Below are 24,730 nucleotides of genomic sequence, written 5' to 3'. Positions count from 1 at the left end.
TATAATTCCAAAAATAGTTATGGTGAACTGATGCCCGAATAACTTATGAAATATAAACTAGAATTCCGAAACAACCTGAAATATAAACTAGAATTCACGAGTTCAATTTCAATTACTTTCAACTCGGCCCGTGAGCAGTCTTGTCTAAACCCTTATATGATGGTTCAGGGCTTTAGGCCCAACCAAATGCCGGCACCAAAATAATTTCGGCCTGAGAGTTATTTGTATCGCAGAGACGCAGAGGATGCTCATTCCCTAGTCTATACCGTCTTGGTTCTCTCCCGTTGCAAAGACAGCCACCGCCGTGCCCGCCATCCCGACCCCTTGCGCGACCTTGTTCCTTACTCTCTCTCTCTCTCAATTTGGTGCTGGGCTGGAGGCGTGGTGCTTCTCCCTAAAACTAGTGCTTGGTCCTTCCTCAACCTGGTGCCGCGGCGGCTCTCTCTTTCTTGCTTAAGCCCTCAAGAGTTAAGACTGCCCGCGACTCCAAACCTTCTCTCTTAGTTTGTCAAGTAACCAGCATTTCTCCGACCTTCACCTCTTCTCAAATCTCTGCCAAAAAATGGTGGTGAACGATGAAATCCCCGCAGACCTTTACCCAACAGAAGAGGATCTACCCTACGAAGAAGAGATTCTCCGGGACCCCTTCAAACTGAAGGGTTGGTGGCGGTACCTTGTCGCTCGTGCCTCTGCTCCCTTTAAAAAACGTTCGATTTTGTATGAGCGCGCTTTGAAAGCTCTGCCCGGTAGCTACAAACTGTGGCATGCTTATTTGCGGGAGAGACTTGATGCAGTTCGACCTTTCCCAATCACCCATCCATCCTATTCATCTCTTAACAACACATTTGAGAGAGCGCTTGTTACCATGCACCGTATGCCGAGGATATGGATCATGTATCTCTCCTCCTTGACAGACCAGCGACTACTAACTCGGGCCCGCCGCACCTTTGACCGTGCGTTGCGTGCCCTGCCGGTCACACAGCATGATCGGGTCTGGCCACTTTATCTGAAGTTGGTTTCTTTACCTGGTGTGCCCGTGGAGACCTCCTTCCGGGTTTACCGCCGCTACCTTGTTTTTGACCCGTCTCATGTGGAGGATTTCATTGATTTTCTTCTCCAGTCCAAGCGGTGGCAGGAAGCTGCTGATAGGCTTGCTTCTGTCTTGAATGACGACTCGTTTTATTCAATTAAGGGGAAGACTAAACACCAGCTCTGGTTAGAGCTGTGTGATCTACTAACTAAGCATGCTACAGAGATATCGGGTCTGAAGGTGGATCCAATAATTCGGGGTGGGATCCGCAAATTCACTGATGAGGTCGGGCGGTTATGGACATCTTTAGCTGACTACTACGTCAGGAGAGGTTTGTATGAAAAGGCGCGTGACATATTCGAGGAAGGAATTAGCACAGTTATCACTGTGCGGGATTTCAGTGTCATATTTGATGCATATGCTCAGTTTGAACAAAGTGCACTTGCTGCAAAATTGGAGGCAGCAGAGGATGATTCTGAGGGTGAGATGGATGATGGAGAGGGGGGAAACGATGGGGTCGAGAAGTTGGCGAAGAAGTTTCTAGAAGGTTGTTGGTTGAATGATGACGATGACACAGATCTGAGACTGGCACGCTTTGAGAGGTTGTTTGACAGGAGGCCGGAGTTGCTTAATAGTGTTCTCTTAAGGCAGAATCCCCATAATGTCGAACAATGGCACAGGTCAGGTTTCTTATACAATCTTGGCAGTTTACATGTAAGCACAAGTTACCTTAATGATACTGATACGATCAGTACTTGTTTTTACATACACATGCTCGACTGTATGAAAGTAATCCATGACAAAAATGGAAATAAAGAGAGGTTGCAGGTTACAATGGTCTTAATTGTACCAGACTGGACTTGCATGCTACTTAATCTTAGCATGAAATATCAGAAGCACGAGTCACTTCTGGTTTAGTTTTAAAGTGAGTAACACTGTTAGTTTTCATTGATATTAACCATATATTGAAGGAAAACAGGCTATTCTCACATCAGGTATTGGCCATTAGCATACCTTTCATGAACAACATATACGCCATTAGCCCATTAGCATACCCTTCAGGTATTGGCCAGTTTTTGTATGTATTTATCTCATTATTATTATATCAGACAATTTAGATCTATAGGGTGCCAGATAATGTATGAACCAACTTAGACCAGTACCAGTATTAGCGTCAAATGATGATTTCAACTGTCGTTCAACAGTTTTCTAATAGCAATACTAATGACAGGCGTGTGAAGCTATTTGAAGGTGACCCTGCTCGTCAGGCCTCAACCTACGTGGAAGCCGTGAAGACGGTAGACCCGGCAAAGGCGGTGGGTAAGCCGCACACACTTTGGATCGCTTTTGCTAAGATGTATGAGGAGCATAACCGACTTGACAGTGCAGAGGAGATTTTTAAGAAAGCAACTCAGGTTAATTATAAGGCTGTTGATCATCTAGCAACTGTGTGGTGTGAATGGGCTGAGATGGAATTGAGGCATAAGAACTTCACAATGGCTATAGAGTTGATGCAACAGGCTACTGCTGAGCCATCAGTTGAGGTTAAAAGGAGAGGTAATCCATTTGCTTTATTTTAGTTATCTTTATGAAATGTTACGCATGTTGCCTAGCATTGTTGTTCTTCCCTGGAATTTTTAAAAGTGTAATTTGTTGGGTTTGGTGTTGAGTTAGTTTGGCGAGTAAAACTCAAGAATTTTAATAGTAGGGGGAATTTCATGTATCCCCCTCAAAAACCTTGAAATTACATATTCCCCCCTTTAAAATTCATAATATCATATTTACCCTTCTAAAGTTCATAAACTCACAAATTTACCCAATTTATTAATTTTTCAAATAAAACTCATTTTAAATTTATAAATTACCCATTTTACCCTTTCTTCATCTTTTCTTTTTATTCTCTATTCGTTCCCACAGAAATCTCAAGCAACACACATACAGTCATACATACCAATCATTTATGTCTATTGTTTTTGAGGGGGTACATGAAACTCCAAATTCTGCTTGCTTGAAATGAAATGACGTAATTATTCTTGTTTGCATATGATAATTGACCACTGGGCTAGATTGCTTGGCAGGATTTGTTTGCATATGATAATTTATAAATGACGTATCTCATTTCTATTGCGAACCTGACTGCCTCCAATAAGGCCTTGACCTCCGCTTGCAGAGGGCATGAAGCCGTTGATGCCTGCACTCTGAATGCCAGCAACTATTCTCCCTTGTGAAAAATAAAACCCAACCCACTATCCCAGTTTTGGATCCAAGAAGCATCCGAAAAGCAAACAAAATCAAAGTTACCCGGATCCGTTACTGTAGCACCAAAGGCCCTATTTCTTATTTTCTTATTCCATGCCAGCATAGACTCACAATCAATTTGACTGAAATAAGTCCTGAACTGCTCAATGGAGGGTCACTGGCCCTGATAGGTCATGCTGTTTCAACACCTCCAAATCACCCATGTCGCATTTGCGAACACAAGCACACTAAAATACTGTGTGATTTATTAAAGAACCCTGGTTCAGTTTATCCACTTTGGTTTGAATTCGTTACAAACAGTTGGATGACGCTGAGATATTTGTCACAAACTGAGATATTCGTTACATACAGTTAGAAGGGTAAATACTGTGTGTTGCTTGGAATGAAGAGAGACGATAAAAAGAAAGGATAGAGAAGGATAAAATGGGTAGTTTACAAATTTTAAATGAGTTTTATTAGAAAAGTTAATAAATTGGGTAAATTTGTGAGTTTTTGAACTTTAGAAGGGTAAATATGATATTATGAAGTTTAGAAGGGGAAATACGTAATTTCAAGTTTTTTGAGGGGGATATATGAAATTCCCCCTTCAGGCTGTGCTCCAGAACGCGGAGGGTAACGCTCATTAAAGGGAAGGGAGGGGAGACGCGCTCAGACCGCTGCTGCCCGCCTCGTTTACTCGCTCCAGAAACGAGGAGATCCGAGAGGAGAGGAGAGGAGAGGAGGGGAGACGGCACTGTGGCAGGGGGAAATCAAGTGTACAAAGCTGCGAAATTCGTACCCCCCGATTTGGGGTGTAGACGGAGTAACACGAGCGCGTTCCCCTTCCTTCCTCTCCCGTCCCCTTCCTCTGTGCGACAGGCTTCTGGAGCACAGCCTCATAGTATTGCTCGTAATAGATTTTATTTTAATATATTTTCCCAGTAAAACTCTGGAATTTATTAGAATAGCTCATAATAGATCTGAGCACCTCCACACATATTCAAACTATTTCTGTTCTATATTGCTGGCTGCCCTATTGGTGTTTATAGTGCTAGTACTAGCTTATTATCCTGGTAATTTAGTTCAATTGTTGTGCACCATTTCTTTATAGTATGCCTAGTCAAGCTTGTGAACCGAACCAAGAAGAATTGATTTACTGATTTGCTGGTCTTAACTTATTCTTTAATTATGCAGCTGCTGCTGAAGGAAATGAGCCAGTGCAGATGAGATTGCACAAATCACTGAGGCTCTGGAGTTTCTATGTAGATTTGGAGGAGAGCCTTGGCACACTAGAGTCAACTCGTGCTGTCTATGAGAGAATTCTTGATCTGAGAATTGCCACTCCGCAAATCATTCTCAACTATGCTTTTCTTCTAGAGGTACTGAAATTTGTCTATAACAACAACAGAAGAGTTGTACCTTTAAACTTTTAGGCTTTATTTGTACTGAATAAACTGGTATCTGGTATTAAAAATTTTCAACAGTCTCCTCAGATATCATTCATTTGCAAGATATATAAGATCATTAAAAAGAGTTTTTTTTTTTTGTAAAGGGCAACACTGCACTTAAGAATTTCGGCACTGGGTGTGGGGACATCTTCTCCTTTTTTGCTAACATTTATTTCGTTTCTTTATTTTGTTTCTACAGGAAAATAAGTACTTTGAGGATGCATTCAAGGTATATGAGAGAGGCGTGAAAATATTTAAGTACCCACATGTAAGGGACATATGGGTTACATACCTTTCAAAGTTTGTGAAGAGATATGGGAAGTCGAAGCTGGATCGTGCAAGAGAACTGTTTGAACAAGCAATCGATCAGGTAAATAAATTTGATATTAAGCTAATTCCTCAAGTGATAAACAGGCATTTTAGAGAGCAATGCCATCATTTGGAGAAAATTTAAAAAAATTAGCTTTGTGAGCTGAAATTAAGTTGGTATAAGAATGACTCTCTCTATCTAGTACAAATATCATAGAAATAATATGGTAGTGATCGGTCAGTATGAAATGACAGCTAACTGAGTATTGTGTTTCCTGTGGGAAATAACTTAACACTTTCTCCAATTTTGTTTTGTCAGACTCCTGCCCAGGAGGTCAAGCCACTATTTCTTCAGTATGCAAAACTTGAAGAGGATTACGGGCTAGCGAAACGTGCAATGAATGTCTATGATCGGTCTGTAAAGGCAGTTGCGGACAATGAGAAGCTCAGTATGTATGAGATTTACATTGCACGGGCTGCAGAGATCTATGGTGTACCCAAAACTAGACAGATTTATGAGGTAATGTTCTGTCATATGAAACCTCTCTTAAATTTTACTTGATCAGTTTTGTTTTTGGCAACTAATAGTCTGGGTTGTAAAAACATAACCTGGGTCAGTTTCATTGCCCTGACCTTTTGTTACATGGAAAAACAATGTTTATACAGTGTGTAATTGTAGCGCATGGGTTGGTAAGGTGAACTTTTAAATTAGGGTTTTAGTGAACTGACTGCTCTTTCTTTTCACCTCCAACAGCAAGCAATAGAATCTGGTCTGCCTCCAAATGCTATAAAAACAATGTGCTTGAAATATGCCGAGTTAGAGAGGAATCTTGGGGAGATAGACCGAGCCCGTGCTATATTTGTGTTTTCATCAAATTATGCTGACCCAAGATCTGACCCTGACTTCTGGAAGAAGTGGAAAGATTTCGAAATTCAGCATGGCAATGAGGACACATTCAGAGAAATGCTACGAATCAGCCGTAGCGTCACTGCCAGCTACTCTCAGGTTGGTTTGAAGTTCTTTTGGATAGTAGTGTTAATAGGATTGAAAATGGAGCGAATAATATTCGATCCGTATTCGAAAATTAGATACAGATATCCGAATGTCCATGCGGATATGGATACGGTTTTAAATATTAATTATCATTATCCGAATAGTTGATATATACCATATAGTTTAATATATATTATGAAAAAATTTATGTTATTCACCATTATAATTAGATAAATATTATGAACAGGTATTATTTAATAAAGCTTATATATTTTTTGTTGGTACCTTTTGATTAAAAATATGATTATATTGGTGATAAATTTTATAATGAGTTGTATATTTTGTAATCCGATCCGTATCCGTATCCGAAAAATAAAACGGATACGGATATGGTTTTTACCAATATCCAATCCGTATCCAATCTGTTTTCACCCCTAAATGTTAAGAATTTTGGATTTTGTTTTGTTCATTCAATTCTATAAAGTCTCGCTAAACATAAATCAAAACTAGAAGTTTACTGAAAGCACCTCATACTATATAAATTTTCAAATACTGAACTAGCATTAACTTTTTCACCATCTATCTTTGCTCTTAATTGCAGACACACTTCATCCTACCCGAGTATTTAATGCAAAAGGATCAGAAGCTAACTGTAGAGGAGGCTGTTGACACGTTAAAGCGTGCTGGTCTCCCGGAGGATCAAATGAGTGTTCTGGAACGGCAGCTAGGTGCTGATTCATCAAATCCTGCTGCCAACAAGGATTCATCAGCTCGAGCTTTGAATTTTGTGCGTGCTGAGGTAGCAGAACCCGAGCCTGACACAACCAAAATGGCAGTTGCAAATGCGGAAGAGATTGATCTTCCAGAAAGTGACTCTGATGATGAAAATATAGAAATCGCTCAGAAGAGCGTGCCAGCTGCTGTCTTTGGTGAGCTAGCAAAGAAGGTCACTGACGAACAGGAAGGAGAGGATGAGGGTGCTGCTGCCAGTGAAAGTCAGTTAGGTGCACTGGAGAGAATCAAGAGGCAGCGCCGGCAATAACTTGGATGTGAAAAGGAAAAAGATAAATTGCCATGTTGTCTGCCTGTGGAAGTAGTTTATGTTATAGATGTAGTACCATTTTTCTGCTAGAACTAGAATTTTCCCTTGCTGTTTTTCAATATATTAACTCAGGTTTTGGGGCATTGTAAAGATTTTGGATTTTTAATTGTTTACTTATTGTTAATTTGGCGGTTCTGCCAAGCATGTTACTACGGGTAGTTTTTATGTTATATGGATTTTCAACGAAAAGGAGTTGTCGGTGTTATTCACAAGCACACTACTTTGGAGAAAGTAAAGAAAATTGTCTATTTATAATCTGACGAATTGTTCTCTTCTCCTAAAATTCGACATAGCTCGACTATTTATCTTTTGAATAGGTTGGCAATTGCCTACCAGTGATTTTTTTTAAACAAGATTGAGCCAGATGTTCAAGTTATGGGAAGCAAATGTAAGAAGATCAATTTTTATGCTGCGTATGAGATCAATTTTACACTACCAAAAAAAAAATAAGAGTGAGGATAAACATAATGCAAATTGGTCTGTACTATGTTTAATATTTTCATTTTCAAATTCCAAGTGGTCAATCTGAACTGTTCATCATGTCACATTTTTTTGAACCTTTTTACTTTTTTTAAGATAGACAGAAAACATCACTACTACTAAATAGATTTTGTTTGAACTAAAAAATTAAAAAAGTTGATTTATAGTAGCTCATCTCTTGCTCTCTCTCTCGCGCTCTCTCCCCTCTTGACAGAAGGTGTTTGAGATCCGCCGCCGCCTCATCTCCTTGTTCTCTGCCATCTCTGACTTGGCGCTCTCCTTCTCTCTCGTTCATGGGACAGTCCGTAGTCCCAGCATAACTCACTTTCTATTTTCTACGAGCCCAGTCCGTAGTTCAGTTCATAATGGGCATTTTTTTGCAAGTACTACGAATCAAGAACCACTTTTTAAAATTCAGAAGAACTGGGGGTTTGAATTCATTTCTTTTGACCCTGATCAATGTCCTCATTTATGTGGACTCAACAATCAACTGGTTTACTACTCTTAAAAGAAAAGGAAACAAAATACTAAATACAATATTAATCTGTTTTGGATGACAACAATAAAAACAATATATTTCTACTTTCAAAGAACAAAAAATAGTAAAAATTTCAGAAGGTTTTAGAAGATAACAAGAACAATACTAATGAGCTATTTTTATTTCTGACAGTATATATTTTCCTTATATGTTTGCAATACTATCATGTCAAATTGGGACTATTTATTGTACCTACAATTTAGATATTTTTCCTTGGAACTTTGTTACAGAATCAATTCCCCTAAATATTGTGCCATTATCTTTACAAAAAGACAAAACATTCCAAATTATTGGCATTAGTGCACTTATAAATTACTTTTCTGACTCCACAAATTGATTCTCTTTCAGGTTAAGATACTCATTGTAGTACTGTAATTTTTGCTTTCAATAACTCTGTTAATAGTATTCATGACATGGCCTACTTCTAAAATTTTTTGGATCATATTTAATCTTATTTCAATAATACAAATTATGAATAGGCAGTGGAGTTTGTGGCCTAACTATTCCTGAGGCCGAAAAAGAGAAAGTTATTACAATAAAAGAGGGTGATGCACTCGCAATTTCTTTTGGATATTGCACATGGTGGTTCAACCCGAATGAATCTGACCTCACAATTCTCTTTCTCGGTGACACCTCAAAGGGCCACCGGCCAGGCCAATTCACCGACTTCCAGCTTACGGGTCCAGCTGGTATTTTCACTGGATTCACACCTGAATTAGTTTCTCGTGCCTGGGACCTTTCTGAAAATGACGTTGCCAAGTTGGTACACAACCAATCAAGCACCGGCATTGTTAAACTAAAAGATGGTCAGAAAATGCCGGAGGCGTCAGAGAAAGATAGAGATGGATTGGTGGTGAACTGCTATGAGGCGCCACTAGATGTCGATATAAAGGGAGGCGGTTGTGTGGAGGTGTTGAACAGCAAGAATCTGCCAACTGTTGAGTTAGTTGGTTTGGGAGCCGATTTAGTGAGACTATGTGGTGGGGCCATGTGCTCTCCTGGATTTTCCTGCGACTCCGCTTATCAGGCAATAATTTTAGTTCCACTTAATCGCCCCTGCTGCATATTATTTTTTTTTTTTTTAGAGTGAGGCTATGGTACTATGCATACCGCACATTGGTCCGTATTATGGATCAATATCTTCGTTTGCAAAGTCCAAATAATCGATATGAGTCATTTAACATGATCCCCGTATAGAAATGTACTTGTAGATCAAATTTTCCATTTTTTAGAACTACTTTTTTTTTACTATTTTTTTAGATATCTAGAAAATCACTACTTTTGAATGGTCCAGAACAAGTGTTTTTCTACCTATCTAAAAAATTAGTAAAATTTTTTTTCAAATAAATGTAAATTTAGTATGCAAGCACATGCACATCTGAAAATTATGTTGAATGGTTCAGATTAACTATTCATACTTTGATAATGAAAATATTGATCAGTAGTATGGGCCACTGTGCCCTATGCAGAGTACCATAGCCTCACTCACTTTTTTATTGAAGTTGTGTTGTGTTGACTGATTGAGAAGGGAGCACCTTACTAGTAGGTTAAAATTTCTTTGTTTTTTTAATCTTTTGATCGAAAATGATGAAATTGTGGTGATTTCAGGTGACGTATGTGGTGAAAGGAAGCGGGAGGGTGCAGGTGGTGGGGATAGATGGGAAACGGGTGCTTGAGACAAGGGTCTCAGGAGGGCAGCTGTTTATTGTGCCGAGGTTCTTTGTTGTGTCGAAAATTGCTGATCCCGAGGGCATGGAGTGGTTCTCTATCATCACTACTCCAAAGTAATTTATACAAACTCCTCATTTTATGTCAATTTCTGGTGTTCTATATGTGCATTATTTATGTAACTATAATTATTGTTTTTGAAATGTAGCCCTGTGTTTAGTCACCTGGCCGGGAGGACATCGGTTTGGAAAGCAATATCTCCTCAAGTACTGGAGGCTTCTTTTGAAACCACATCTGAGTTGGAGCAGCTGTTTCGTTCCAAACGCACCTCTGACGCTATCTTCTTCCCTCCTAAGTGAATGAATAAAAATAACATATCAATGATATATCTGCATATGGCCTGTGATATGTATGATATATCTTCTCATTATCTCTTAGGTTTAAATATAGGGGTCTATTAGTGTACGTATCTTCTGCTTGTGTGTTGGGTACTTGGGTTCTCTGCTTTAGTGTTGGGCTCTGTTATAACTTTTGTCGCCAGGATTGTAACGGGATTTTAAATAATGCAACATTTTATGATGATGAGTTCTTGATCTGCGCTGTTTTTGTTAACTATATATTATTAGTTTATTATGTGTCTTGGAAGAATTTATTATCACTTTTTTCTTCATCTAGGCAATATTCTTTATCCATGCTATGTATGCTTCACAAAAATTATGCTACCCATTGATGTATCAGATTCTGGTGCTTGGAATATCTAGACAAGAGGCATAATTTCCCTTGGATAGCCCTTATAGTTGAAAAACTACATTAAAAAGAGTAGGTTTAATTTTTTAAAATGTACCATTAGTTTTGTGCTTCAATCATACTATGTATTATTTTATATGTTTTCAAAGTTCGAATAGCTGATCTGGACAACACAACATGATCTTCATATTAAAATATACTTGAAGAGTAAATTTTTTTATTTTTTGAATCTTTTTTTACAATATTTTTAGATAGGTACAAAATAATTGTTTTGAGGTATATTAGACCATCCAAAAAAGTGATTTTGTACATAAGAAAATTGTAAAAAAAAGTTTCAGAAAATTATAAAATTTGATCTCCAAGCACATTTTAATATGAAGATCATGTTGAGTGGTTCGGATTGACCATTTGATCTTTAAAAACTAAGATAAGGATGTGGAACATGATTGAAGCACAAAACCAATTATGCATTTTAAGTTTTTAACTCTACTCCAATTCTCATTGAAATAGGAAAAGGGTATTAATTCTGGGGTAATTATAGTTTATGAAGAAAATGATTATAAAGGAATGGGAAGTAGAACTACTGAAATTCTCAATGAAATTAAATAAATAATCACTGAGCTTTCTTTTAGATTTTTCGGAACCACATCTTAACATGCAAGGTCAAACATATTTTTTTCAAATAATCTATTCAAATCACAATTATATTAGAAGTTGTTGTGAATTCCTTCAAAATTAGAAGCAGTGAACTTAGAAATCTTGCCTTTTTTTCTTTTTTTTTTAATTCATTGGTTTTATTTTGGCTACTTCTATTTTAATATGAGCAGAAAAAAAGTGAAAAACCGTGATTAGCATGCACCATATGTATAATGTAATAAGATCCTGAAGTTAAGGTCCACGGGCCTTTCCTTAAAAAAAAAATTAATAAAAAAATAATATAATTTCATCACTTCCTTTACACTCCAATCTGAAGATGAACAAATTCATCACTTTTCTATATGAGGTTCATATTATCTCTTTCTTCTCACATTATGCCCTTCTCATAAAACAAATAAACGGCTTTGGTTAGAGGCATGTTTCCTTCTCCTTCTCCTTCTCCTTCTCTTTATTTCCTCCATATGAAGGAGTTCGGATCTCCTAAAGTAACTCAATTTTTAAGTTTAGATCTGAGCCGTCAGATTAAAGAAGCACCGTGCGCTCTACCTCGGACTGAATTGGCCTGAACTTTTTTTAGAACATTTTAAATTTCATCTCTCTATAAAATTTTTCTCTAATTCTGTCTCTGAAAATACATACATACCATATAGTATATACACATTAAAAAAAATCACAAACTGTATTTGTAGCCCTTAGAAAAATTAGCTGATATTGATAATTAATATCTTTAAATTTTTGAGTGAGTACGTTTAGTCGAGCAAAATTAACTCACAACCTATTAGAAGTTTGAAATGTAGGCCGATGCTTTTATTAGTACAATAAAATAAAATAAAATAAATACTATACTTTCTATCATATCTCGTTTTATAATAAGAATAATTATATTCATCTCCACACTCATATTTTCTACAACTACAATTTAAAAATATTATACTATGATCCCCACTAATTATTTAAACAGTTCTAAAATTATTAATAATGACAACAATCCATCCAAGGGACAATTTCTTTATTTATCCATACAAAATGAGAATGATAATCTCAAATGCCAATTTTTTTATTAGAGGATTCACAATAAATGTTGCTCATATTTAAACAAAAAATATATGACAAAATATAATTGTCACGATAAATGTATACGAGGTGTTTATTCAAAGTATTTTTTATACAAGTATAAATACTCTAGTGTATATGTAATAAATACTTATAATACTTGATATTAATACTTTCATATGTCAGTTAGTGTCATATGTAAAAAATATTTGCATGACGAGATATAAATATTTATGTGACAACGAACCCGAAAGTACGTCATTATGGATCTCATTTGAAAGATAAAATTGCGTAAAAGACGTTCGTGGTTTTAGATTCGCAAAATTGCTTATAGATCATCAAAAATGTGGATGAGATTGAACGAAGAAAAAAAAAACCACCTCTAAAAACATATATGCCCCCATGTAGTTTGATATTTTGTTGGAGAGATAATTATTTATGTAAAAATTATTCACCTTATAGATATAAATACTTTTGTTCTTAGATATAAATAATACTTTCGTGCATAAATATTAATACTTTAGAAAAAAAATCAGTGTTGGAGTTTTTATGGCTCTCCATAATAGTTATGGAAGTTAATACGGGAATAAATACGAAGAGAGAATGTGAGAATAATTATCAGAACTCTTATAATAAAAATGTTGAAAATTCAGTTGTGTGGCTTCAACCGCTAAATTACTACTCAATATCTAAACAAAAATGCAATTTTTTTCAAATATATCTCTCTTATTTCAAAATTGTCAACAATCAAGTGATCAACGTATTCACAAAAATAGAAACGAACATCTGAATAATTGAAATCGAAATTTATACAGATTTAATATATTTTTTATTTATTTAATGCAATGAATAAGAAAATCCGGAATCTAGCGGTCGTTTTGAGATGCGTGTGAAATTAAAACGGACGACTGAGATCTCAGGTATTGCACTGGATGTGTATTCTTTGGACTACTTTATCCACTCCCTCTCCCCCGTTGGCCGTCGCCATTGCCAAGGTGCTCTCTCGTTTCTATCTTCAAGCTACTAACGATGCTCCTTCAACCGCGCCTTCTCCCTCGCTTCCTCTCCATTTCAACCAATCCCCGCTTCTCTCCATTTTCTCCGCGAGCAGCTCATTTAACAACCGTCCCTCTCCCTATCACCTCCCCACCAATCCTCTCCCCTATCATACCCGAATCGGAGCTGGACCTGTCAGTTCAAAACCCGATAACACTTCCTCTCCAAAAACTCTTTGTTCCTCCCGAGACCAACCTCTCCGGCGACGCCAAGTCAGCCCACAGTCGTGTCCTGACAGGATCTAACATCGTTTTGGGTCCGTACGCGCGCGACTCGCAAGTGGCGAGCGCCGAATACGTCAAGAGCAGTGTACGGACAGCTGATTGCCCCTCTGACGGCTTGCCTGAGTTCGCACTTATCGGCAGGTCGAATGTGGGCAAATCTTCGCTCCTTAATTCACTTGTCAGAAGGAAGAACCTTGCACTTACATCCAAGAAACCAGGTTCGTTAATAATGAAGAATATTTTTTGTTGAAGCATTGAAAGTTATATATATTTATAACATGAGATTTAATAGTTTAATTAGAACTTAAGTTGGAAAGCTCAACTTTGTAATTAAAGTGGGGTATTGTTATATTATTGTAAATGTATCTAGTTTTATATTTGTAAACTGGTTAAGTGTGTACCAAGTTGCTTCTCAGAAAGACAAAACCACAGTAACAACTAAGAAGCCTGGTTTATCAGCCTTTTATCTTCTAACTTGTTAGTCTTTAGTCTTATTTTATTAAAAGGGTTTTGGATTTGTGTGTTTACCGTTGTATTGCTCTTAAGGGTATAGGATTTTAGGAAAGGTTGGTTCTTTTGCACCTCTTGTGCTTATTAGAATAGTTGCTTTAGGAGAGAAGAAACTAAATTTAGTTCTCCAAAACTGGGGATTTGGTTCCCAACTTGGGTAAATATTAATAATGGATGGATTGAAATAATCAAAGAAAAATGGGTGAGGATCAGCAAATTCATCTGACCAAATTTAGTACTTCTGGTTTCTTTTGATTCAGTTTTTTTGTGGGTGGTTAAATTCATTTCAATTCACATCTTTCTTGTAGGGAAAACACAATTGATCAATCATTTTAGGATAAATGATAGCTGGTACCTTGTGGATTTACCAGGCTACGGGTATGTGCCACTCTTTATATCTTTTTTTCTTTTTATATTATTTCAAGGAAGTTTTAGTGCCTTGTCCTACCAAATGTGTATATTCTTCTCTCTCTCTCCTTTTTTTTTTTTTTTTTTTTTTTTTGGTTTTGACTTGCTTTGTAGGAGTGTCTGATATTTTTCAATTTAATGGATAGGCATGGTTGTTTGAGGCTTTTCAGAGCATGATTAACTTCGGAAATCCCAACTATTTCAGTACTTGCAAATAACACACACCATTTTCTCATATCTGCAATGTGCATACAAGTTTTGTTACATTTTTTGTGAATGGGATTAAGCTGGCAAACAGACAAATATAGTTTGAATGGTTGGTTGTTAGTCTTCGTCTCAGTAAGCATAAGCAGGGTGGATCTACACTTAGCCCAGGGGTGCTAAGTCACCCCCATGATTTTGAAATTCTTAATCACGTAGGTTGAAATTGAATTGAATTTTCATTTCATTAAAGTTTTTATATACTTCAGCAACCCTCATAAAATACTAAATGTGTGCTTATAGTCTACTGGTTAAGGCTCTATATTGTGCTTGGGAGGTCTTGGGTTCAAATCCCACTAATGACAAATTAATAATTTTGCATTTTAAGTTTCAGCCCCCTCTTAACTAAATTTTCTAGGTCTTAAAATGTTGTAAAATCTAGGGTTTAATATTACATTATTTTGGGCTATAGCAATTTTTTCACCAAAACATGCTGTTAAAGCAAACTATTCATTGAACACCTTGTTTGCACTGAACATAATATACTCAACATAGGATTAAAGAAGTGATACAAAGCACTGTTTTAATCCTGCTTGAACAAAACTTACCATGACAGGTATGCATCTGCACCGAAAGACTCAAGGTTAAATTGGGAAGAATTTACAAAAGATTACTTTCTTAAGAGAGAGCCATTGGTGTCTGTTTTCCTACTTATAGATGCAAGCATCCCCGCAAAGCAAATTGATCTAGAATACGCAAGCTGGCTTGGTCGGAATCGGGTATGTACCCTTGGCACTGTTAATTTTATAAACATGAATTGAGCTTTTAAGAGCCCTTCAGCGTCATAAAATAAATTAATTAAGAAGGGACCCAATTTTTCAGGATCAACTGGTTAACCAAAATTTTGGTATTGAAATCCAGCATGTAATTTCTTGCTAAAGCATACTAGTAAGAAGTAACAAGAAAAAAGAAAATAAAGAAATATCATGGATTTTAATAATTTTGTATGGTTATGCACTTATTTTGATTTGAGGGAGAACACCACTAGAGAATATACCTACAGTTGAGCTCTTGACAGATAACAAATTGGTATCCGCAACCCTGATTCCTTTAATACTGATAGAAAAAAGAATTCAAAAACATAATTGGGATGATGAATTTATTCTGAATTGGCTTATCATAAGAAAAGTTCAAAAAGATTGCTTGAAAAAGAGATCTCTTCACCATGTCACGTGCTGTATTTGCTAGTACAGGTTCCCATGACACTCATATTCACCAAGTGTGACAAGAGAAAGAAGAAAAAGAATGGCGGCCGGAGGCCAGAAGAAAATATCGAGATTTTTCTAAGCTTGATCAGCAAGTTTTTTGAGACGACACCACCATGGATCATGACCAGTAGTCTCACAAACATGGGCCGTGATGAGATTCTTCTTCACATGTCCCAGCTCAGAAATTACTGGCTAAAGCATTAGTTAGTAGAGCAAAATTGTACCATTGTATAGAAAAGGATACTGGGTGGGTACTCTTGAAGTGATGACAGTAGGGTTAGGTTTGTGGCAAGTTAATGATTGTTCAAATTTTTGACCTGACAATTTAATAATACAAATGATCAGACAATTTTTTTCATATATATGGAGATTTAGATTTTTGCTAGATAACCTAGAGGTCTCTGCTTCGTTAATATGGGCTGTAATGAGATTCTCATTCACTTGTGCTGTTGTGCAAGCTTTAGTAATTACCAGTATAAAATCTAGCTGTTTCACCGCTGTGACACAGTTATATTAGTTTAGTCTTAGCTCTCTACTATCAGTAATATCTGGAGTGGATGTGCCGTGTATGAGAAAGACGGTTCAAATGGGGGATCTCATGGCTAGAATTTAAGAATCGGATGCTATGTATTAGCAATACCCAATTTCTATTTTCTAATAATATAGAAAAGCTATGATATTGACAGAGATGTATTTCCTTCCTGCAGCGCACCAGTCATATACTTATTTCATTTTTGACTCATAACTCATGTGATGGATGAAGCCAAACCAGCTCTGTCAATATATTTAACCATTGCTGATTTTGTTGTTTTACCTAACCTGGTACCCATTTCATAGACCACCCTTCTAAACGGACCTCCGATCCAAAGCAGACTTCTCATATTCTTTAAAATAGGAATAGACAAAATCCATGGCTTTGCATAGAAATATATATATTTTTACATAATAATCTTTTGACGTAGATGATTCTCTTTTAGAAAAGTTGTTGCATACGGCACAATATATATGAATTGTTATCTTCATGATGCTGTTCGTTAATTTTATCTATATTTTATTTTTATTTCATAGTTTCGCCCACTGAAAAACAAGTATTATACTGTTGGTGTTGTTCAATTAATGGAGTACCACAATAACTTGAATGAGCTAATGTATTTGTGTATTGAGGAAGGTTTAAATACTTTTATTATTTATTTACTTTTTATTTTTTAGTAAGTTATGTAATATATTATTTTTTATCAAATTAATGAATAATTTTTTTGGATGTAATCTATATTATTTTTCTACTCACATAATAATTTGGGATGTTCATTTTCCATTGTTTACAATAAGTACATAAATATGTTCAAAATATTTCAGCAGCAACAGATTTTAATAAGATTCAAAACAAAATAGATGCACTGAGTTTACTGCATGTGGAAGTGGTATAAATTGCAGGTTGTGGTTTTGTTGTTATTTTTTAGTTCTAGATAATTGTTGCAAAAATGAAGTATTTAAATTCTACTCTTGTCAGTTATACAATGTAGCAAATTCCTTTTTTCTTTTAAATGTATCAGATATATCGTACAATCTATTAAACATTTATTTAATAACGGAGTCATAATCGTGTACCTTAATTACAAACTCACTATTTAGAAAAATCCAAGTCGCAGACAAAATTATAAATGCTAAATTAAAAAATATAACATCAAAAGAACAAAAGTAAAAGAAAACAAGACACAGAATTACAAAATCACCACCTTCATTTAACACAAATTAGAAAAAGGCAAATTTTCTAGTGTAATTTGTTTATGAAAATTTCTTGATATCCGATATCTCTATACAAATTTAACATTCTTATTTTATTCATTAAATTTGTTGTTTACAATTGAAGTTGTCCCTTAAAATTAACAACATGATTGAATTGAATAAGAGAAAAAAAAGAAGAAGAAGAGACGCTTCATCTTCTTCATCCGGTTGTATGCCTTTGAAGTTTACCTTGCCTCTGCACAGTTACAAAGGCTGAACTGAAAAGCGGGTTGTGATTTATATGATCAAGGAGAGTGGAGCAAAGGCAGATCTGGGAAGAAAACACGCAGCCGTTTTTCAGGCTAATATGGAGATAATTAAGATAAGTATCAATGTGGCTGCAGAGTGACTTGTGTTGATTCCATGCTTCAGAGGATTTCTATTCTCAGTACTGATTTTGAAAAACGAATTGAAGGCCCTTGATCAATTCAAGTAACGACTCGTACGTGGCAATTTTATACTGGTATGAATTGTTTATATTTGACATTAAGGATGACCATGTGCCAGTGGACAGCCAAGAGACCATATATGATTACATATACAAGTATACAACCAAACATCATTTTAATATGCTTTAACTTGGATTGTAAGTTATCAAACACAAAATGCCAAATCACATGATAAAGATTTTGCAGTTTTATGTTTCCAAATAAATTTAAGTATAATGTCCAGCGACTTTATGTTTCGTAAATAGAATAGATCAATTCTTTACTCCTTGCAGTCAATAATAACTTTTGTCGATTGTGTGTCGAATTCATGTGGAGAAAGCTGTTCTTGGCATTGATATGTACTGACAACATGCTATTCTCTGTAATTTAAAGCGAAGATGAAGGGTTTTTTTTTTTTCCTCTTATTCAATTAAATTCTATTGTAATTTAAAGGGACAGCTCCATTTGAATTAGGGAGTATATTTGTCAAAACAACAAATTTAATGCTAAAGTTTTAATATATTATTGGAATTATAGATGTCAAAATCCTTCACAAAGCGCAAGTGATTCTGGCTTCATGGACAAATTTTGTTAGGAATTCGATGTTGAGTTAAACTAACAAATGTGTGGGGATATTATATATATAAAACATTTGTTTTTGTCTTTACGAAAATTCTAAATATTTAACAATAATTTTTTTGGTTTATGAAGTTTGGCATTATCATCCTTATTTATTTACTTTTTAATACATGTGTCAAGTTGTATTGAACTCATATATTCATATAGCTGAAATATGCTAATTTTTTTTTTAATAACAAAATAAGCAGAATGGTTGTAGGGTAAATTGACTTTGCTAAATGTATGCGTTCACAATTTAACTAAACCGAGAGTGTTTAGATTGAATATTGAAGAAGCAATTCATTCTGGAGACATTGGTTCATTATCTTGCATTTAATTTGTTTGTTTTTGTACTTGAAAAGAGTAATTATTGTTGTCAAACTAATTTAATCAATGATGTTATTATTAACAACTCTAGAAAACAGGATGGACTTTCACGCAATTCATTCTGAATGAAAGGTTCATTATCTTGCATTTAATATGTTTGTTTCTATACTTAAAAATATTAGATATTGTTGTCAAACTAATTTCATATGATATTATTATTAAAGATTTTAAAATATCAGGATGGACAAAAAGTTTCAAAACGATGGGTGCTTTTGTGTCTTGTTCAAGGAAAGGCAGAGAAATTTGTATACTAGTTGCATTAATATATGACATAACTAATTAATTAATTAATTGGAAATTAAGGACAGTTGTTAGCCGTGAAAGGTGGGTGACTGAGAATTGAGATGGCCACGTGGCTAGGTGACATTTTGTGCTTAGCATTTCTTACCATAGGATTTGCCTCCCTCTTTCTTGAAACTATAATCTCTGGATTATTGAAGCACACGTCTGGTAATTACTTCTAAACCACTACCCCATTTCTAGGAGCAATAAATTTATCTCAAACAACAACGACTTGACTTGATTGTGTATATGATTAGGTAGATTCTCTTCAAATTGTATGAAAATTTTGGCTTGCTTCATTGTTATCCTCACATAATTATTTTTCGGTTTATGGACATCAAAGTTTGGTTGGCGTGCTATAAGTAGTACAATTACATATACAATGTTATGGTCTCGAAAATTTATCAGATAAATTTCAAACATAAAATATAATTCGTTAAAGCCGATTTATTTCACGAATGATGTATTTACATCATTACATGTTAAATATATAAAATTTGTAAATTCATCTAGTACAAAAATAATTACATTAAAATTAACTTATCTTTTACTGCTTAATTTAGTACTAAATAAATTTAAATTCATAAAGTATGCATGTAAACACTAATCGTGAAATATATTGATTGGTTATTACTATGTACTATAAATCGATAACACGCGCGTTGGTCAAATTCTATGAATATGTTTACATTTTTATCTGAATTAATAACATATATTTCAAATATGCAGTCTGAATCCTAACTGTCAAGTGACCACACACACACACACGCACACGCACACAAAAAAAGTGACCACAAGACAAAGTGCACTTGTCTGGTGCAATCTGACACCAAGTAGCAGTCCCACTGTTGTTATCTCATGTCTCGGCTCGCCCCAAGCCCCCAACCACTTAATCACGGGACCTCTGAGGCTCCGAGCCGCAATCTGTCTGATTGATGACTCGACCCGGTTCTAACAATATTTTTTTATTTTTAGAAATTTCAAAAATTAAATTATAAAAAATAGGAAAACTTATTTTTCATTTTAATCTTATAGATAAATCAAACTATGATTCAATTCGTTGGGTGTTTACATGAATCTACAAACGGTCCAGTCTCAACAGTTTTTGTTAGTTGCAGAATATATATTTTCACCACAAATAATCCAAATACTACGTAATCCAACTTATTAATTCAGTTCTAATAGAGACTGTGATTTGTGGCCACCACTGAAGAGGAGAGAGGCCAATACCAATATGACCGAATCAATAGAATTTTTCATATGATGCGGTAAATTTTAAAAAATATTGTTTCAATTTTATTGATAAATTATGTATTGATAAAATATATAATTAATCTTGTTTTCACAAATTAATTTTAAATTTCTAAAAATAAAATTTTGCAGTTTTAGTCCTATCCAGTGGGCCCAGCTACTTTTCAGGAATAGACAGACGGCAATGGTTTGGTACAATATAAAACAAAATTTACATAATATATATATATATATATATATAAAACAGAATTGCTTTGCGAGTACGCGTACCATATCAAAGGTACCTCCAAATTTTTTTTTTTTTTTTGTCATCAAGGTACCTCCAATTAATTTCGCTATATTGTGGTTAGGTACAAAAGAGACTATTTTGCGCAATAGATAATTTTTTTGCGTGCTTTGTTGAGAAGACTTGGTGAAGGTGAAATATATCATTATCATCATTATATATATATTTTTTATATGAGTTGTTACCGTAGGGAAAATTCAATCAGCACATGCATCTTACATCAATAGGGGAGATAATGCATTAGCCCACAAACTTGCTAATTTGGGTAGTCTCGCTAGCATAATTAAGCACAATTTATATTGGATACACTCTTTCCTTATTTTTTTTTCTTTTTTCTTTTTTGAGAACTTGACAGAAGCTTAAGCTGTCAAGGCTCTCTTTCCTTATTTTATGGAATGTAAGTATGTAACAATTGATGTACTCCTTTGTTGAATGAAAGCCTACGGGTATTTGAAACAAAAAAGAAAAGAAAAAGTGATAGATAAATCGAAAGGTATAAAATTTGTGATTTGGATACACTTAAGGGACATAATTAGAATTTTGAATTATGGAAGTCAAATACATATTGAGAAGTCAAATATACAAAATTTTCGTGCTGAGAATATAATTAATTTGCAGTATTTATAATATTTTACTCTAAATTATATAGAACATCATATATAAATACACAAAAAGAAAAGTGAAGATGAATTGACTGTATTCTTTGTTCTTCAATCTACCCTTGAATACACTACACAAAGATCATAAATAAAAATAAAAATAATGCATTATTAATTATATAAATAATACAGAACAATTGAATGATGATTTTCAAACGTATTGTTGTGTTGTTTGTAGAAAAATAACTAAATTAGCTTGTCCATTTAATTATTACACTTTGTTATTTTCTTGCATATGTGGCGTCCTTGTCCCAACTCCCCGGCATAAAATAATAAGCATTTCAGACAACTAAATTTTTGTTTATAAAAAAATTAACAAAATTGGAGATTTTTGTGCAAGCAAAGTGTTCAGAGAATTTTAAGAAAAGTAAAAACCCTGAGGACTAAACTTTCAATTATACAAAAAATAAAGAACCAATATGACATTTTATCCGAACATAAAAAGTCTCTCTGCTGGCTGTTGGAGAACTCTCCTCCAATCAGTGTTTTAAAATGCGGTTTTGTTCATGCGCGCGGAAGGCCATTGCATACCGCATATGCGGATTTTCATGCGGATTTTAAAATAAAAATTTACGTATATATATATATATAGAGTACGGCTAACGCGCTTCCTCTAGCATATGGGCCGAAATGCTTCCGGTGGAAATTTGAAATTTCAAAATCCAAAAAGTCGATCTGAACCGTTCATCTTCTTCTCCATATTAATATCTGCTTGGAGACCAAATTTTACATTTTTCTAAATTTTTTTACTATTTATTAAGCCATTTTGAAAATCGCTGATCCAACGGTGGCTTACCAAACAGTAAAAATCAGAAGCTATCGTTGGATCAGCGATTTTCAAAATGGCTTAATAAATAGTAAAAATTTTTAGAAAAATGTAAAATTTGGTCTCCAAGCAGATATTAATATGGAGAAGAAGATGAACGGTTTAGATCGACTTTTTGGATTTTGAAATTTCAAATTTTCACCGGAAGCATTTCGGCCCATATGCTAGAGGAAGCGCGTTAGCCGTACTCTATATATATATATATATATTCATATTCTTGAATTTATTTTCACATATTAACATAACCAACAATAATTTTTTGATTTTTTTAATATAAATTTTAATTAAAATACAATCAAATTATCAAAACCGCATGAAAAAACTGCATGACCGCATATTCATACCGCATGGCCGCATTTTTAATCCGCATGACCGCATATGCGGCCGCATAGAAAAACCGCATGAAAAAACTGCATGGACATTCTGAACACGGCTGCCGACCGCATACGCATATGCGGCCCATGCGACCGCATTTTAAAACACTGCCTCCAATTACATTTTCTTACCAGCACAGCTATATCTATACAGAAAGAGAAAAAAAAAATCAATAATAAAATACAAAACACCAATCAGCAAAGGAAGTAGTCTATTAGAGATAACAAAACCTCCTCCCCAGGCAACAAGTCTCTCTTCTCCTTCTTCTTCTCTCTCTCTTGATTCTACATGGAGAAACCAAGAAAAAGCTTCAAAGACCGCCTATCCAAATTCCTCCTTCGCTCAGCTTGCTCCAACACCACCACCTCCACCACACCATTTAAACGCCTCCAAAGAAACCCGCAACCCGACATTAAACCCAGCAAGCTTGAGCGACACCTCTCCTTCCCTGCCCATTCCGATCGACCCATCATACAAATCTCAATTGATTGCGCCGGCCGCCGCTCTGTCGATGCAGCTCTGCCAAGTGCAAAATGCAATAAGAAAAAAGAAAGGCGGTTAACTGAAACCGGGTTTTTATACGAGACAGGTGATGGTGAAGGTAGAAAATGCCCGCCTGCTTCGCCTTACTCTCCGTCAATCTGTGTGCAGAAGCATCAGTATCTCTCTAAATCTGAAAGGAAAGGCAAGGGAGTCACAAAGAATTTGTTTTACAAAGGTTACACCATTAGCAGTTCATCTTCAGTCGGGAGCGAAAATTACAACGAGCCGGAATTCTTCAGTAGTGATAGAGAGAAACAAGAATTGATTTCATCAAGGAGCTTTTCATTCTCTTCAGAATCATCAGAGTTTTACCGGCACAAACACAGTTTAACGAGGGAGAACAGATGTTATAAAAAAGGGATTGATGAGGAGGTGGCAGTGGAGGAGGAGAGCGGGTTTGCGGTGGTGAAGCGATCGATTGATCCTTACAAGGATTTCAGGAATTCAATGGTGGAGATGATTTTGGAGAGAAGGATCAAGGGCGCAGATGACATGAGAAGGCTGTTAGAATCATATCTCGAGTTGAATTCGCCGGAGCATCACCCGACGATTGTATCAGCTTTCGCCGATGTTTGGGATGCTATTTTTCCAAAATCATGATATAATTTTTGTTTGTTGTTTTTAATTTTTTAATTTTTCCAATTTTTCTGTTATGTGTAATTATAGGTAGCTAGTTATATTGAAACTTGTTGCTATGTTACTCTCTGTTTGTTCTCTGCTTATGTTTCTCAGTTGTTGTCAGTAATAGAATTCATGGAGAAATTAGAAATTGTTGGATAGACTAATTTTGTCTGTAAAGAAAATGAAATAAATTAATTTACTTCCAGCGATAGCTACTTGCCTTGTTTTTATTTACATTATTTTTCCTCTCTGCCTTTGCTTTTTTTATAAATATATAATTAGTGTCTTTTGTAAATAAAGCATGATAGTACCACATTACCAATACATTTGGAATTATTACAAAAGAAAATCATAGCGCTAATGGAGAAGTAGGCATAGTTGATTGTTTACCAGTAAACAGGGTCTAAAATTTCTTCATTAATTATCTTACCAGATAATTTACTTCTGTTTTTTTTTTTGGTCAATTTGGCACTTTTAGTCATCTGACCGCCAGGGATTACTTAAATTTTAATGCATAAAATAAAAACGAACATGGATTCAACCAAATTGCTCTTAGTCAAACATTCAATTATTTATGTAACCCAAAATCGCCGCGTTGCATCGGCCAGAAAAAAAAGAGTTAATTCAAGCCTTTCAAAATTTCTTTTGGATATTCCTCGTTGAACATATGTTATCATTTTTTCTTTCTGCGATTTCTACATTGGTACACCTTATTCTTGAAATTATGTAAAGTTAATT

General features: G+C 35.2%; 4 protein-coding genes across 4 annotated transcripts; all 4 read left to right on the top strand.

Annotated features, from left to right (window-relative positions):
- Nucleotides 1-142: 142 nt before the first annotated feature.
- LOC144546654 (Tetratricopeptide repeat (TPR)-like superfamily protein) lies at nt 143-7,270 on the top strand. The gene is made up of 7 exons (XM_078295186.1): nt 143-1,710; nt 2,262-2,587; nt 4,463-4,647; nt 4,916-5,086; nt 5,345-5,545; nt 5,780-6,031; nt 6,621-7,270. Exons 1-7 carry the CDS (start codon nt 563-565, stop codon nt 7,059-7,061), a joined length of 2,724 nt encoding a protein of 907 aa, XP_078151312.1. The 5' UTR covers nt 143-562; the 3' UTR covers nt 7,062-7,270.
- Nucleotides 7,271-7,496: 226 nt separating this feature from the next.
- LOC144546764 (12S seed storage protein CRD-like) lies at nt 7,497-10,423 on the top strand. Its single transcript, XM_078295314.1, has 4 exons — nt 7,497-7,509; nt 8,619-9,166; nt 9,748-9,923; nt 10,016-10,423. The coding sequence occupies exons 1-4, from the start codon at nt 7,497-7,499 to the stop codon at nt 10,164-10,166; spliced, it is 888 nt and encodes a 295-aa protein (XP_078151440.1). The 3' UTR covers nt 10,167-10,423.
- A 2,803-nt stretch (nt 10,424-13,226) lies between these two features.
- On the top strand, nt 13,227-16,316 carry LOC144546974 (P-loop containing nucleoside triphosphate hydrolases superfamily protein). The gene is made up of 4 exons (XM_078295570.1): nt 13,227-13,762; nt 14,363-14,432; nt 15,280-15,442; nt 15,917-16,316. The coding sequence occupies exons 1-4, from the start codon at nt 13,294-13,296 to the stop codon at nt 16,133-16,135; spliced, it is 921 nt and encodes a 306-aa protein (XP_078151696.1). The 5' UTR covers nt 13,227-13,293; the 3' UTR covers nt 16,136-16,316.
- Nucleotides 16,317-23,029: 6,713 nt separating this feature from the next.
- LOC144546788 (uncharacterized) lies at nt 23,030-24,203 on the top strand. Its single transcript, XM_078295347.1, has one exon. The coding sequence runs from the start codon at nt 23,117-23,119 to the stop codon at nt 23,969-23,971; it is 855 nt and encodes a 284-aa protein (XP_078151473.1). The 5' UTR covers nt 23,030-23,116; the 3' UTR covers nt 23,972-24,203.
- Nucleotides 24,204-24,730: the final 527 nt, after the last annotated feature.

The sequence above is a fragment of the Carex rostrata genome, chromosome 30 (genome assembly GCF_964058835.1).
Source record: "Carex rostrata chromosome 30, lpCarRost1.2, whole genome shotgun sequence".
Taxonomy (NCBI): Eukaryota; Viridiplantae; Streptophyta; class Magnoliopsida; order Poales; family Cyperaceae; genus Carex; species Carex rostrata.
This window is presented reverse-complemented; position numbering and strand designations above follow the sequence as displayed.

Bases quoted from the DNA above. Each gene is read 5' to 3' on its own strand.
- LOC144546654 (XM_078295186.1), top strand. From the start codon at position 563: ATGGTGGTGAACGATGAAATCCCCGCAGACCTTTACCCAACAGAAGAG. The intron at 4,648-4,915 runs GTACTGAAATTT...TTGTTTCTACAG, and splicing joins ACTATGCTTTTCTTCTAGAG to GAAAATAAGTACTTTGAGGA. The intron at 5,546-5,779 runs GTAATGTTCTGT...CACCTCCAACAG, and splicing joins AAACTAGACAGATTTATGAG to CAAGCAATAGAATCTGGTCT.
- LOC144546764 (XM_078295314.1), top strand. The intron at 9,167-9,747 runs GCAATAATTTTA...TGGTGATTTCAG, and splicing joins CCTGCGACTCCGCTTATCAG to GTGACGTATGTGGTGAAAGG. The intron at 9,924-10,015 runs GTAATTTATACA...TTTGAAATGTAG, and splicing joins TCTATCATCACTACTCCAAA to CCCTGTGTTTAGTCACCTGG.
- LOC144546974 (XM_078295570.1), top strand. From the start codon at position 13,294: ATGCTCCTTCAACCGCGCCTTCTCCCTCGCTTCCTCTCCATTTCAACC. The intron at 13,763-14,362 runs GTTCGTTAATAA...TCTTTCTTGTAG, and splicing joins ACTTACATCCAAGAAACCAG to GGAAAACACAATTGATCAAT. The intron at 15,443-15,916 runs GTATGTACCCTT...TTGCTAGTACAG, and splicing joins GCTGGCTTGGTCGGAATCGG to GTTCCCATGACACTCATATT.
- LOC144546788 (XM_078295347.1), top strand. From the start codon at position 23,117: ATGGAGAAACCAAGAAAAAGCTTCAAAGACCGCCTATCCAAATTCCTC.